Source organism: Phyllopteryx taeniolatus, chromosome 5, assembly GCF_024500385.1.
Source record: "Phyllopteryx taeniolatus isolate TA_2022b chromosome 5, UOR_Ptae_1.2, whole genome shotgun sequence".
Classification (NCBI taxonomy): Eukaryota; Metazoa; Chordata; class Actinopteri; order Syngnathiformes; family Syngnathidae; genus Phyllopteryx; species Phyllopteryx taeniolatus.
The window spans coordinates 18,013,080-18,029,237 of record NC_084506.1 but is presented as its reverse complement, the minus strand read 5'-3'; the positions used below and the strand labels follow the sequence as shown (position 1 = coordinate 18,029,237).

General features: G+C 41.5%; 1 protein-coding gene across 1 annotated transcript; it reads right to left on the bottom strand.

Annotated features, from left to right (window-relative positions):
- Nucleotides 1-7,162: 7,162 nt before the first annotated feature.
- c5h11orf96 (chromosome 5 C11orf96 homolog) lies at nucleotides 7,163-9,778 on the bottom strand. Its single transcript, XM_061773844.1, has one exon. It carries the CDS (start codon nucleotides 9,591-9,593, stop codon nucleotides 9,210-9,212), a length of 384 nt encoding a protein of 127 aa, XP_061629828.1. The 5' UTR covers nucleotides 9,594-9,778; the 3' UTR covers nucleotides 7,163-9,209.
- Nucleotides 9,779-16,158: the final 6,380 nt, after the last annotated feature.

Here is a 16,158-nt window from a genome sequence, read left to right as displayed (position 1 = left end):
GTACACTTACAAAATAAAACGAGTTAATGTTTTTCAAATTATACTGATTATAATCCCTCACGGTGAAATGTTAATGTTCACTTACTCTGTTTTGGTTATGTTAACAGAGAGAGAGATGGATAGCTAGCTTGTCAGCTCGATAGATGATCGATAAATATACGTACTGAGCAAAATCACCTCCACAATCAGAACCAAAACAAGAGAGACCGTGTACTAAGATGGTGCAAACAATCACAAGTAAGAGGCACATCTTACTGAATGATGTAGGATGCAATTGGTGGAAAACAAGGAAGTGAGAGATGAGAATACATTTCTTCTTCATTTTTCCTGCCTCACTAACCAGTGTAGAAAGTAGTGCAATGCAGGCAAACAATATGGGCTGTGTCAATTGTTAATTTTAGTATATAACACCGACCGCTAAAAGAATAGATGGGCCGCAAATGACCCTGGGGCCATAATTTGGATACCACTGTTTTAAAAAGTTCGCCCCATAGCTGTCTTCATATCAATCCTGGATGTTAAAATGACCTACATTAAATAAAAATGTTGCATAATGTTTCCTAAAAACATCAGTGTATCAATCTTCAATCTGTGCATTGACTTTTTTATGGATTGTAAACAAAAGTACAAATTGCATACAGAAACAAATACCCACCCATCAAATTGTTAAATTAAACAAATTGTTTTTGTTATCTGCCTATATCTGAAAATGTGTCTGTGAGTGAGCCTTTCTACAATTTACATCATAACCACTGCCACATTGAGTTTCTACACCCATGACCTGATCGGCTAGGATGGGAAAATATTCAGAGTCACTTTCAAGTGACAGCCAGAGTCTATGCCAACCAGACTACACTGCCTGAAACACTATGATGCATCATCCCACATCCCCCACGGCGCATCGCTTGCTATCACGTAGAAGCAAAAAGGTAAGCCGAGCTGTATTGAGTTTTGTTGGCTGTGCAGATTAGCATTAGCTTCTGATGAGGGCACTTAATTGCGATTGAATGGCAACCAGTCAACTGGGATAGGGTCCAGTGACCCTCAAGCATGAGAAGCGCTGTCGATGACGGATGGATGGATGATGGATGTGTGTATTAAATGTGAAAGCCACAGAAATAAAAGTTGAAGAAAACAGCCCAAGCACAAACGGGTCAACCACTGTTTTGCATCCATAATCACTTTTTTCTTCAGCAGCAGGGGGTGATGAAGAGCTTCGAAAAGAAAAGAAACAAGATGGAGGCGGAAGGAGGAGTGTGTCCAATGTTTGGTTCCGCTTGTTGAGTCTCACCAGGCCCCTTCCCTCAAAACATGGCAAGAGGATGTAGGTTCAGCGATGCTTTAAAAGCAGTAAACAGACAGCACACACAGACACTGTAGGTGTGGATTAGTGCAAATACTATACATCGCAGGGCCAAAGACGGTCACTGGAAATAATTCATGGTCCAAAGCAGGTTTTACATGTTGTGTCGATAATTGACATAGTAGCAAGGAGTAGGCACGGGGAGAAGATGCAAACTCCACACAGGCAGGGCCGGTGGACGACTGGTTAGCACATATGCCTCACAGTTCTGAGGACCAGGGCTCACATCCCGGCCCCGCCTGTGTGGAGTTTGCATCTTCTCCCCGTGTCTGGGTGGGTTTTCTCCGGGCACTCCGGTTTCCTCCCACATCCCAAAAACATGCGTGGTAGGTTGATTGAAGACTCTAAATTGCCCGTGGGTGTGAATGTGAGTCACTGAGTGGGAACTGAACCCACGCTAGCCGCACCAAAATCAGGCGAGTGTACCACTGCACTATCAGTGACACACACACACACGCATGCACACACACACACACACACAGGCACACATACGCACGCACACATACGCACACACACACACACACACACACACGCAGTGCATTTCCCCCGATTTTAATAGTCATTCAAAATGTTATCAACCCTTTATATAGCCAATATTTAACCCCAGTTTATCATTTTGTAATAGTTCAAATTGTCTAAAGCATGTTAATTGTTTTAATCTTCACATCAGTGTTGAAGAACACATTATTATTATTAATAACATTCCATACCTTGGCATTCCCACATACCATATTAAACTGCAGTTCTTTGCTTCATTCCATCTGCTAATCAACATTTCACTTTGAGGGTAAGAGCATTCATATTATAGTTCAGAATATTTTTGTATTGAAGTGTAATCTGCTAAGGATGTAAACCGAGTGACATATATTGTAAATAAAAGATCATGGTAAAAACAATGGTAGTTGATTTTTTTTGGAAGTATACATAAATTGCCGATGGAGGTGGGCGCCACATTGGGTAGGGCCGGCGTTGATACTGAGCTTTTATGCACAACTTAATGGACACTAATCAGACACAAGCGCCTGAATATGAAGGATGCAGTCATTAAAATGCAATTAGGGGGAGTGTGTCGCCTTTTTGTTCGGCAAGTAGGATCACAAAGCAGCTCCTTTCAAAGCAAACATTATCCTCAGCGGTATTATTGTTTACATTATGCCTCACACTCAGTAATAAGATGAAAATGAAATGACAGTGACGTATGTTATGATTATGGACCAAAAATAAATCGCCGGCTGGACCAGAATGTCCTTCGTACAAACATTACATCTGCAAACAAAACAAGGCTTGGAAAACACTTCCTTCCTGTTTTTGCTCACTTGTGCTATAATGAGGCCATGGTAGTACACAAGAAGTTTCTAAAAGAGGTTGATAGCTTTAACATGATTGATTTGTAGATGAGCGTTTGTGTTATTATTAGTTATTATTTGTTAGCTTTATAAACCTGAAAAAAATGCTTACAGTTGGCTCACAATGTCTATCTCTACTTCTCACAAGGAGACAAGAGGCAATGCACCCAGTTGTCTTCCAAAGTGTGAGAAACCTCACTATAGTCACTGACTCACTGGTGTCATATTAGCCCATCTGCAGCATGAAAACAAGAAAAGCAGTAAAAGCAAGTTAAGTATTTACTGCGGAGTCAGGTCAATGCTTTGCAGCCCTTCAGTCTGTTAGTAGAACATAATGTTTGTACAGATTGTTCCAACTGTCACCGATGACGCTTCTTAAGTCCACTGCAATGGTTGGTCATGCAGACGTCATCTCAGTGGTACTGTTGTGGTACTTCTCTTAACCTTTTCATCTGTCAAGGGGTTAGTGAGATCTGTTTGTTACATGGGGTGAGTTGCAATGTTAAAAGTGTGAATCAAAGATGGATTTCCACCTTTATCCAGATTCGGATAACACACACAAGACAACACATGCAACGTAATTTAACACAGTGGAAAGGAGTGTAAGGTAATTCAGCACAACAACACAATGTAATATAACACAATGTAAGCATTGTAACAACAATGCAAAATCATGTAATGCTTTTTGATACAACATTAGGGAATGTAACATTACGCAAAGTAACGGAACACAACCTAAGGTAATGAATTGTAACGCAACGTAACACACATAACGTAACACACTATAACATAACACAACATTACGTAACACCGCATTATGTAACACAGTGTAACCTAGCACAATGTAATCTAACACATCATAATGTAATAACATAACATAACAACGTAGTGTAACACAACGCAACGTAACACAATGCAACGTAACACTACAGAAAGCAACATAACACAATATGGTATAGTAATATAAAACAATGTAACGCAATGTAACACAACACAATGTTGTGTAACACAATATAATGTAAAACAACAAAGTAACAGCGTATTTTAACACAGCGTCGCGTAACACAACGTAGCGTACGCCAGCGTTGCGTTATACATCGTTGCGTTATCCAACATAGTGTTACACAATATAGTGTTACACAATGCACAGTTACTCAACGTAGCGTTACATAACGTCGTGTAACACAAAGTAATGTAAGGCAACGTAAAGTGACAACGTAAAGCAATGCAACAAAACGTAATGCAATGTTATGTAAAACAGCGTAAGACGTGTACCAACGTAAAATAATGCCTTGTAATGCAACATCACATATCAAAATGTAATGTAATGCAATATAATGTCATGTAACAATTCCCGATTATCTCTAAATCTAAATAGTTTTCATCATGGGAGATTATCTAGCCTCTCGTCTCTAGTGACAAAAATACATGCAGTTCTGCACGCACATGCATGCAAACGCACGTACACACGTGTAAACCAATATTTATATTTTCTTGTGAACTCCTTTCATGCAATTATATCTTAATTATGTTTGTTCAACATGAAGTTAATATTTATACTGAATATTTAGTCCATGACAAAAGACAAATTCATGCAGTTGTCTTTTATTGACCTCTTGAGTTATGCTTCCTCTGGAATACTGAATCCGTTTTAAGTATACAGTCTTATGCAGTATCAGTACACTCTGGTTGCACTGCAGTGGGAAATCCCTTTCAGCAATCATGTCATTTGGGTTACAGTCAGTATTTGCTGTCATGCAGGCACCGAGCATGCAGTTAACTGTAAGTGAAAGCCCAAACTGAAAAGCCTATCAATTTGTCTGACAAAACCGAACAATATTATGAAATGCTATCACAACAACTCAATATTGAACTGATTAAAAGTACAAAAGTCTGCTAAAAAGTCCCCTAAAAACTACAGAACGTTATGTCGTCTGTAAGTGGCCTGCTTGTTGCATCAGCAGAGAAGTCTCAACGACACTTAACCAAAATGACGGAGAGTACGTCAGTAGCCTTGGTTGAGGCACTGCGGGTCAACAGGTCAATGTTTTGGGTTGACATAGGCATCACACAGCAGTTGACGTTAACAACAACCTTGCATGTGTACTGTAAACACATTAACTCTTACTTTTCTGTTTGACAGCTTCCTCCTGGGTGCGTGTCAGAAGCTTTTTATGCAGATGACTCATTCCAGAATAATTTAGTGAACAACATTTTTGAAAAATACTATTATTTTATAAAATGTTGGTTGTTTTCAAGAATAACCGGAAATCAATCACCATATAATTTGATTCGTCCAGCTCAACAATCAATGGTACACTTTCAATGAGATGTTTTATTTGTTGTATCATATACTTATGTTGCAGATAGTCAGGCCATTGTAAAACATACATTTCAAAAACATTACTTAACTATAAAGGAATTATTCAACAAAGAAAACATTTTATTTAAGAACTAATTTAATTTCACTATCCATCCATCCATACATCCATCCTTTTTCTTCCACTTATCCGAGGTCGGGATCGGGAGGGAAACCCAGACTTCCCTCTCCCCAGCCACTTCATCCAGCTCTTCCGGGGTGATCCTGTGGCGTTCCCAGGCCAGCCGGGAGACATAGTCTCTCCAGCGTGTCCTGGGTCGTTCCCGAGGTCTCCTGGCAAGATGTGCCCGGAACACCTCACCAGGGAGGCGTCCGGGAGGCATCGTAATCAGGTGCCCGAGCAGCCTCATCTGGGTTCTCTCTATGCGGAGGATCGGCTGCTCTACTCTGAGCCCCTCCAGGATGACCGAGCTTCTCACCCTATTGCTAAGGGAGAGCCCAGACACCCTGCAGAGGAGACTCATTTCGGCCGCTTGTATCCGGGATCTTGTTCTTTCGGTCACGACCCACAGCTCGTGACGATAAGTGAGGGTAGGAACGTAGATTGACCGGTAAATTGAGAGTTACGCCTTTGGTCTTAGGTCCTTGTGCACCGATCCGCCTGTCGATCTCCTCCATTCCAGACACCGAGACACTTGAACTGCTCCACTTGGGGCAGGATCTCATCCCCGACCCGGAGAGGGCACGCCACCCTTTTCCGACTGAGGACCATGGTCTCAGATTTGGAGGTCCTGATTTTCGTCCCAACCGGTTCACATACTGCTGCGAATTGCTCCAGTGAGAGTTGGAGATCACGGCTTGATGAAGCCAACAGAACCATCTCGGCTGCGCTTAGAAATTTTCCCCATATAAGTTTTGAACAAAATCAGTGACAAAGGGCAGCATTGGCGAAGTCCAACCCTCAACGAATCCGACTTGTTTTCAGCCAGATTTTGGCCTGCTCACATTTATGTTGAAACCTGCATGATTGACACATCAGTCTGCAGACGTCAGAGACAGAAGACAAACACTTTTCCTTATATTAGTAGGTTTTCTTCACAAATTGATACTATTGGTCTGTCCCCAGTTCGTCAGTTATTTTTCCACAATGTTAACCAATTGAAAGTGGTGACAATAGCTTGAGAGCAACCCGATAAAGGGCTCTTGAACACTGAAAATGTCTGAGAGATGTAGAACTCCGCCTATTTCCTCATTCTGCTGAAGCAAGCCATCTGGCGTATTTGTCGCCTGTATTGAAAATGTTTTTTTTAGACAATGTCAAGGGAAAATAGTGAGGGTACATACATTTGAATAGGCTTGGTTTGTTAAAATTGATTGCTCTAATGCTTCGCTGCAGAAGGAAGGAAGCTGCACGAGTTAAGTGCGTGCAGATTCATGTCTGCCTATACACATGGATTTAGTTAGCTCTATTGATTGAATTGCTCATGGCTTTAAGATCTTTAAAAAGAGGACATAACACAGGTGTTTGCTTTTGTGAAGTTAAAGGCTTTTTGTATGGTCGGTGGGGTCGTACGACCGCAGCGGACCTTGGTGAGGACGGGTAGCCATTTTAATCAATGACAGCATAATACATTTTTTTTGCATAATAAATTAGCGATTGAAGATAATTTTGGGGTGCTGTTATGATAGCAATATAAGGAATAATGTCCTGAAAAGTTGTCATTTTGGAGGTGCTAGGATTCCGCCCGACAGCGATGATATAAAAAATGAGCAAACTTTCTTGTATTCAATAGTGCATTCCTCTGTCTACACCAACTATGCATCGAATTTGGTTACCAGTTCAATCGCTAATGTCACACCAAGATATGGCGACGTATTGATTTTGGCAATGTAAAAAAGGGATTTCCAAGGGCAATTAGTTATTTATCAATTGCTCCAAAACAGATTGATATTATTGGAAATGACTGCTAGTTTCATTTTCTTGAGCAAAAAATATACAAAGCTAACTTGTTAGTGAAATATAGGCCATTGGGACACTATAGGTCATTTAAACGAATTTTCTTTACTCTATAAAGGTTGGGAAACATTGGTAAAGAGTGCATGGATTCAAGAAACAAGTCTGATAACTCAAAATACTTTAAAATATTTATTAAAATACTTATGACAAACATGGTATATAATGTAAAGTACATTCAATATAAAGCACAGTGGAAAGGTTACAGTCTTTTTTGAAAGTCGAGGCGACTTCACAAGTCAGAAAAGCACAGTAAAATCCCAAATTTGGTTATGAGCAAATGAAGAGAATAAATAAACTTTTTTTTAAGAAAGGAATCTTTTCTTCATACATTTTCACTCGCTCACAAGAGCGTGAACTCCTCTGAAAGCTTCAGTGACGGCCAGGCCACTGCTTCGCTTAGTCGTGCCATTTACAATATTAGTAGTATGGCTACTAGCGTTTGATTTTTGTTTTGTTCTAGAAATAGAAAAATATATGCAAAAAAAAAAATAATAATCAGTGGGTGCCATTGTGCTAATAAAAAAGAGCCCAATGTGCCATCTCTCAAGTCTACAGCAGAAAAGGAATACACTTGAAAACATGTACAAGGTTCATACTGTCTTTCTTCGAAGTATGCTATTTTGATTTCTTTGTATACGACACCAACTCCGCCAAGGCTGCCCTTTGTCACCGATTCTGTTCATAACTTTTATGGACAGAATTTTAAGGCGCAGCCGAGGCGTAGAGGGGGTCCGGTTTGGTGGCCTCAGTATTGCATCTCTGCTTTTTGCAGATGATGTGGTTCTGTTGGCTTCATCAAGCCGTGACCTCCAACTCTCACCGGAGTGGTTCGGTGCGAAGTGGCTGGGATGAGAATCAGCACCTCCAAATCTGAGACCATGGTCCTCAGTCGGAAAAGGGTGACGTGCCCTCTCCAGGTCGGGGATGAGATCCTGCCCCAAGTGGAGGAGTTCAAGTATCTTGTGGTCTTGTTCACGAGTGAGGGAAGAATGGAACGGGAGATCAACAGCCGGATCAGTGCAGCGTCTGCAGTGATGCGGACTTTGTATCGATCCGTTGTGGGAAAGAAGGAGCAAAGCCGAAAGGCGAAGCTCTCGATTTACCGGTCGATCTACGTTCCTACCCTCACCTCCCCTCACGAGCTGTGGGTCGTGGCCAAAAGAACAAGATCAAGCGGCCGAAATGAGTTTCCTCCGCACGGTGTCCGGGCTCTCCCTTAGAGATAGGGTGAGAAGCTCGGTCATCTGGGAGGATCTCAGAGTAGAGCCTCTGCTCCTCCACATAGAGAGGAGCCAGATGAGGTGGCTGGGGCATCTGATTCAGATGCCTCACGGACGACTCCCTGGTGAGGTGTTGCGGGCACGTCCCACCGGGAGGAGACTCCGGGGACGACCCAGGACACGCTGGAGAGACTACGTCCTTCGGCTGGCCTGGGAACGCCTCGGGATCCCCCCCGGAAGAGCTGGAGGAAGTGGCTGGGGAGAGGGAAGTCTGGGCGTCCCTGTTAAAGCTACTGCTCCCGCGATCCGACCTCGGATAAGCGGTAGAAAATGGATGGATGGACGACACCATAAACAAATTAACACTGTGCTCAAATATAGAACAAAATAATGAAACTGTAGATTAAGATTAACTCTGCGGTTGAATATAGGAGAAAAAAAACTAACAATTCAATTAAAAATGTATTGCATATAAAAGTTAAATACAATTTTTACCTAAAAATGCTTGAAAACAGTTCTAAAATATAAAATTCACATATATTGTACTTTAGAAACTAAATCAAACAGAACTGCACTTAACAAATGTACTGTACTGTATTAAAATTTTTTTAATCCACTGTAACTATTATGCACTTTGAAGATTTAATTCAGTGATACTTTCACATACCACTAGAGGGAGTTCGTGTACCGCACTTTGAGGACCACTAATATAAGGTAAAGTAAAATCCTTCTACGCTGTCGTATACAAAGAAAGTAAATATACTTTTGAAAACATGTTGAAAACAATTCCACCTGCTACTAGGCAGCACAAGCCGCCCCGATGCATCTTCACGTTGTGTGCTGCACGTTGACATGTTAGTGGATGCTAAAAGCAGACTTTGCCGCAGTTTGGTTCACTTCAACCGCGCTCCATCAAGAGGAACCACAAGGTTTGTTGACCCCTTCACTGGGTGGAGTCCGAGTCACTGGAGTCCATGCCGGCCTGCGTGGGCGACGGGGTGCACTGATGGCGGGCGGCCGGCGAGCTGTGCAGGGTCTGGGTGCTCCTCCTCAGGTTCTCCAGGGACTGCAGGAAGGAGCGCCGCGCCCTCTCCTCCTCCAGAGGCGATGAGCCCTCCTCATCCACCACCTCGGCGATCTCGGCGAAGGTGACCGGCTGGGTTTTGAAGCGGGCCTCGCGGGGTCGCCGGGAGCGGCTCTTGCCCCTGGACGGGCCCTTGGGGACGGGCAGCTGCTGCGGGAACTCCTCCATGGCCGAGGACATCACGTGGGCCGGGAGGACGTGGAAGCCGGACGCCTCAGTTAGCATCGGACGCACGGCAGCCATCGGTGACTTGCAAATACAGGAGCAAACTTGTGCCTTTCTTTTGAGTTCTGTGTCCTGAGAACCAGAAAAAGCAAGCAGGCAATCAATCCGCTTTGAATGTCCAGCACACAGAAGGTCAACACAGGTCAGCCTCAAGTGGGTCTAATGCTCCTGCTTGTTTTCCTTGTCTGCTGAAATCATGCAGCCCGCAGCTCCTGTTCTCTCTTTTATAATATGTCCGCCCGCCCCCTTCTTCTCTCGTGCTCCATATTGGCTGTGTGTCTGGTCCAACCTACTCTCCCTCTTTCCTTACCGGTCACAGTTCCACCTCTGTACGATTCAGTCACCCCCCTCAAAATAACAGTGGTGGGAAGTAATTAATTACAAATATTTTGTTACTGTACTTGAGTAGATTTTTTGGGGTATCTTGAGTCTTTATTTTTCTTTTACATCCTTCATTTGAAAACAGATCTGTACTTTCTTCTCACTTTTTAAAAAAAGGCTTTTTACTTTTTTTCCAACTCCGCGGATGACGACGCAACATAAAAAAGTAACTATAGAGAGGTAAACTCTTGATCGAGTAGGTATTGTAAAGCGGAAAAAACCTGGAGAACAGTGACATGGAGGAACGTGAACCTGGGAGCAATAGCAACAACAGCAAAATAGATATTCCACATTCATGACGTAATTATAGATATGTGTTTGATATTGTTGGCTACCATAATGATTAGCGGTAAATGTGATGCTTCTTGCGCCGCACCAAAAAAAAACAACAGTTTCTGGCTTTCAAAAATTCTCCATCTAAAAAAAAAATGAAAAAAAAACATACAGGTAAGGGGTACTTTTTCAGCTGTTATTATTAGCTAATTTAGCATTTTTGTTAGTCACTTCACAATGCTAGTAAAGCTATGGCAACATGTTTTGATACCATAAAAGTCTGAGCCAATGCTAGCACTCTTGGTTTAAAATAAATAAATAAATAAATTATATATATATACAGTTTTGATGTGCCAAGTTATGAAAACGGTTAATGTATATAATTGACATAAAATAAAATGTTACCTTTGTATTTATGTACATTTCAGTCTGCACTTTTTGACTTTTACTTAAGTAAAGGATTGCCGTGATCCGTGTTTTTGTTGACTTTTGCGTTCTTTTGATAAGATTTCCTTTTGTTTCATGTCTTGTTTACCTGTGTTCACGTCTTCCTTGTCTGCTTGTTATGCCTGGATCAGACTACAAGACAAACTATGTCAGACTATTGCCATAAAATCTTGCCGTATCTCGGTCAGTCACTGGCAACAATACACGACATTTATTCCGATACCACCGTATTATTATTATTATTCTTGGATTACTCCTGCTCGCCTGCCTCATTTCTCTTGCTTCCCTACTTTTGAGTCCATCTGTGTGTTCACACATCCACCACGAAAACCCTCATCCATGACAGACTCTAATCAGTACTTCTACTTTTACCAGTCTTTTTTACACAAGTATTTGTTCTTCTACTTAAGTACAGAGTGTGAATACTTTTGCCACCTCTGCAAAATAAACACACTAGTGTCGAGGGGTATGCAACGACTCGAAGAGAAGGGAAGTTCAGGGGCAGTTTACGCCACAAAACGGAACCACGAACAAAGTGGAAGTTTAGAAACCCACACTAGCCACTTTCACTCTGCCCTTCAAAGTCGGCTTTTCCCCTTCACTTATTCTGCATAAAAGGCATTGACATGGAAGTCGACCTGCAAATTTGCCAGCTCTGAGGTGACATTCAAGGGATGACCTCACCGTCTGACAGTCTTTGGGAATGACGTGACGGCTTTACATCTCTAGTAACGCAAGCATGCGTTGACAGCCTATTTTGTGTCTTGTTATACACACAAACGCGCGTGCACACACACACACGCACACACACACATATACACCCTTCTTTTTAGTTGTAAGTCATACTGATGCACATTTTAATACGGTCTCCATCTATTTTAAGTCCATCCAAGGTTGCAGCAGCTGCCAAGTCATGTGACATCACATGACATTTTTCAGCTAGTGCATAATTTGTAATCTTGTTGATGGAGAGCTCTGTTCCAAAGCGCAATAACTCCATTTTGGCGATTCAGATAATTTTTTGTTTGTTTGTTTGTTTTACACAGACCTGCAAATTTTAAAACTGAAAACATTCAGCAAAATATAATAGAGTCTGTACTCAATGAATGGCATGGAAACACTGACCTCTCAAATTTGGCTCTTATCTTGTTTGGGAATACAATGTTGCCTTGATGTATGAGATGAACTCATTCAGTAACGACCTCGTAACTCAAAACATCCATATCTTTATCTTACCCTGTTGAGAAGAATGAAAATGCCTTTTATGCATTTCAGCGCCTCACCCCCTTTTGTAATGTGTTTTTTAAAATAATACAAATAGCACTCTCTAATATTGCACTTTATAAAAACAAGCAGTGCTAACATAATTGAATAGAATGTGAAGAATTAACCAGTTTGTGGGTCATGATAGTTCAATGCTATGCTGCTCATTCTGGAGTATAATACACAGATACATACAACATGTAGAGTTGATGATGAACCACAGAAGTCTGTCACAACTAAGTTGCAATAATAGTAGTCATTTTTTTTGCAGAGGATAAAGAATATATGCCTGTGAGTATTATCTGCTCAATCTGCATGTGTTGCAACCTCTTGTGCTCAGATTTCAGTTGTTTAAAGGTTTATAATTCCTGCGATATCGATGCTAGTTTCTTTGACTCTTTAATGGTGGTTTGCATTGTGTGTTAGCATTAAGATAGCAGACTTTTGTAAGACAAAGTTAATTTTCTTTGGATAAATACACAAAATGTAATTCTCTTAGTTTCATGTTTAGTTTTACTGTAAAAAAAAAAACAGCTTGAAGCCGTTTTTTCTTTTTTGAAGAATTGTTATTGTTCCATAGCTTCCAAAGTGCTGCTTGTTGTGACGTTAACTGCCACCATATTTAGCGCTGAAAACTTTCTGATCACAATGCGAGACAAACAAAAAAAAAAAAGCAGTCCAGCAACAACTCATCTTGAAGAACTCGTAAATTGGATCACTTGTAAGGTGATGTACCAGTGTAATCCTTCATGTTTATTTCAAATGTTACAGCCGAAGTAATGTGAGTGATGCTATTTCATAAAGTGACCACATAAAGACCTTCACTCACTATTGAGTAATAGTATAGTAGCAGTGATGGTTATGAAACAAGGGCTTCAGAAGGTTTAAGAGTGTAAGTGATAGGTGTTCTCTATGGACTCCACTTGATGCTATGTGCATGCATGTGTGTGTATATGCTCGAGTGTGCACAGTGTAGAATTACAGTGCAAGGACACATTTCCACAGGACACAGCATTGGCATGGACGGCACACTGCGACAAGCTCCATACAGTAAGCAAATCCACAAAAAGGAAGTCAATTATGTGCTAGCGTTAACCACAAACATGTTTATATTCTTTTTAAAAAAACATTTAATAACGCCACTCACTCCAACCTTGGGAAAACAGGGCAGGTTTGCCGGGGCGCAAGGTGAGGAACGCACCGCAGGCCACATTCCCCAGAGTGGATCACAATGTACCCACTGTGCAGGGGGACGCCTCGGTCGCCACGGTAACCAAAATGTCAAGAGGAGGACCGAGAGGACCAAGGGGAGGGAGGGGACGTCACATATCTTCAGCACCTCGTTGCGTGCTTATTAATAATTAGGTTGATTAAAGACTCTAAATTGTCCATAGGTGTAAACGTGACTGTGGATGTCTAGAAAAGGCAAAGTAGCACAGCAGCAATTGAGCCACCTTGAACGGCGATGATGTCCTAACATTATATTCAATTGGTGTACAGTAAATGTGTTTTCTCTATAAGAAAGTGTGTCAGAAAAAAATTCAGGGCTGGTGTCACAAACGATACAAAACTAAACTACAAGGTTTTCAATTCAAGGTAGGCCAGACCATCAAGCAGCTCGTCTACAAAGAGATCCATCCTGCAGTGTTTTGCTTCATTCAGTGTGCGAGAAGAGGCAAATGTTGTGGCAGGGCAACACTTGGCTGCTTCGCCATGACAACACGCCTGCATGCTCACAACGCCCTGAGCATCTGACAGCTCCTCGCCAGGCTGGCCCACACGGCTGGGTGTGACTTTTTCCACCGCTTTGAAGACGTGGACGACATCAAGATGGCAGTGACGATGAAACGTTGGATGATCCCGGAAGAAGGTGTGGAAGAGAAGAATGGGGAAATGTGTTAACACTCCAAGGGGACTACTTTGCAAGGGAAAACTTGTAGTTTGGATTTGAAAAAAATATATATATATTTGTGGCACCAGTCCTGCCACCTTTCAGACACACCTCATATGTGTTCTGAGATTGGCAGGCAACCAGCCCAGGATGTACCACACCTCTCGCCCAAAGTCAGCAGGGATAGGCACCGCCTCATCTGTAACCCTAACGTGGACAAGTGCGAGAATGGACTTAATGGTGGTTTAGTCAATACCAACTCCTTTCATAATCCAAATAACATCAGACCTATTGTTTCCTGTTGGCACCACTTATCGTAAAACATATATATAATGTATTTAGAAACAAATCCATCCATCCATTCATTTTCTGTACCGCTTTATCCTCACAAGGGTCGAATCACCAAAATAAATTTACAGGGTCTTTAAAGTAATAACCCCTTCTCATTTATAATTGTGCTATTAATAATTAAGTCATCCATTTGATAAAATACATGTATTACAAGTATTTGCAAAAATGTTTATTTGACTAATATTTGATTTAAAATCAATTAATCACTACAATAATCAAATAAAACAATAGATTTAAATGAACCATTTTTGGGAAAAGCGACTGAATTAGTAGCACAAATATTACAGGACTCTCTGTAATTGCTTGGTGGGAGTCAGTTCTGCTTGGAAACAAGGCAAAGGCAATTCTGCTGCAAACAAAGAGACAGTCTTCTTCTGGGCGTTGACCTGCTTCCCTGTTCCCCAACCCATAAAGCCCCCCTTAAGTCAGAAAGACACCACAGGGAGACACGGGTTATTTATAAACTCGAAGAGTGGGAAGAATGCAAAACAACTTTTAGTCATACTTGTTAATTCATTTGCAAAATCCAACGAGAATGTATGAAAAATCCTGCCTTTACAAAAGACAACGGCCATTTTTGATTGAGCGACAACGTCAGAGAGATTGCCTCGTAAATGTGAATCTGTTAGCACGTTTACAATCAAACGTTCCTCAACGTGGGCATGATGACGTGTCACGTGAGATGAGCGGCAGGTGGTGGATGTCGAAAACACCGGCTGAGGTCACGATGTCCGTTATTCCAAAATTAGCGATGGGCCACCCGGAATAGACTTTTGGGTCACACGTGCGACGCACTGTGATGCTACTTTCGAACCCAAATTGGTCTTTAAAAATAGTTGGACTGGTAGCATGATGCACTGAACTCCATGAAATTTTCATTGCAAATAATTCATGCCCGAACCCCCCTAAAACAAAACAGAACAATAGTTAATTCCTGTGGGTTTCAAGAGTAAAACTGAAAACTAGTAGCAGTAGTAAGAAACGAGGCAATACAAACAAAATTGAACAAGTGACGAGGAGGAGGGTGTGGGTGGCAGTCCGGGTGGGATGAAGTGTTGGGCGGGGGCGGGGGTTGAATCCCACGGATGCTGTGCTGCTCCGAATCGGTCAGCTCTTTCCCAGAGAAACTTCCCAGCAAAACACAGCGTGACTTCACACACCACTTAAGACGGACTGTGGTAAACAACAAAAAAGAAAAAACCCCAACAACTGTTCTTTGTTTACAAGGTGTTTCATTTCGTTTAGCCGATGCTTATGTAACCGCTTTTGCAGGCATTTAAATTAAGAGCTTAACAGCCATTACAAAGTGTCCATGCATTTGTATAATGCGGGGGGGAGCATTTGATCTAGCCGAATATGCATGTTTAACCCTTACATGCTGTTCAGTGCAAAACTGACCTGCTTTGACATTTAACAGCAATAAAAAATACCCTAAATTACATCCGTTCACCCATAAACTTGTTGACGTTCCGAAAGTGACCCAAAATACACATACTGTAATTGAACATTTTGAAAAATGTCCATCTTTTGCTACACTAAAGCTGATCCGAGTCAAATTTGACCTATCTACTAAAATGGATGTTGGATTTACCAGTGTGTGTTGAATCATGGACAATAGTGGTAAGAGTGTGAATCTTGAAACTGCGAACATGCAATAAAAGTGTAGTGGTGACAGTGTTGGTCTTTGGGTCATGAGGAAATCTCAGTGAAAGAATAAAACACCGTAAGAATGATCATACATACATACGATATAGATCTGTGGCATTGATTAAGGCTTAATTGTCCATTTATTGATGTCAAGGCTGGCTAGTTATAGGCTACATCTCGAAAAGATATCTAGTCCATAATTTGATATTGACAATTATTATGAGGATATGGCTCGAATATACTATGTGTGCATGGGGAATGAACAGTATACTGTGTAAGGGCTAAAAACAAATTGTATCATATCCTCTTAATTCATTTCGTATGCTCCTC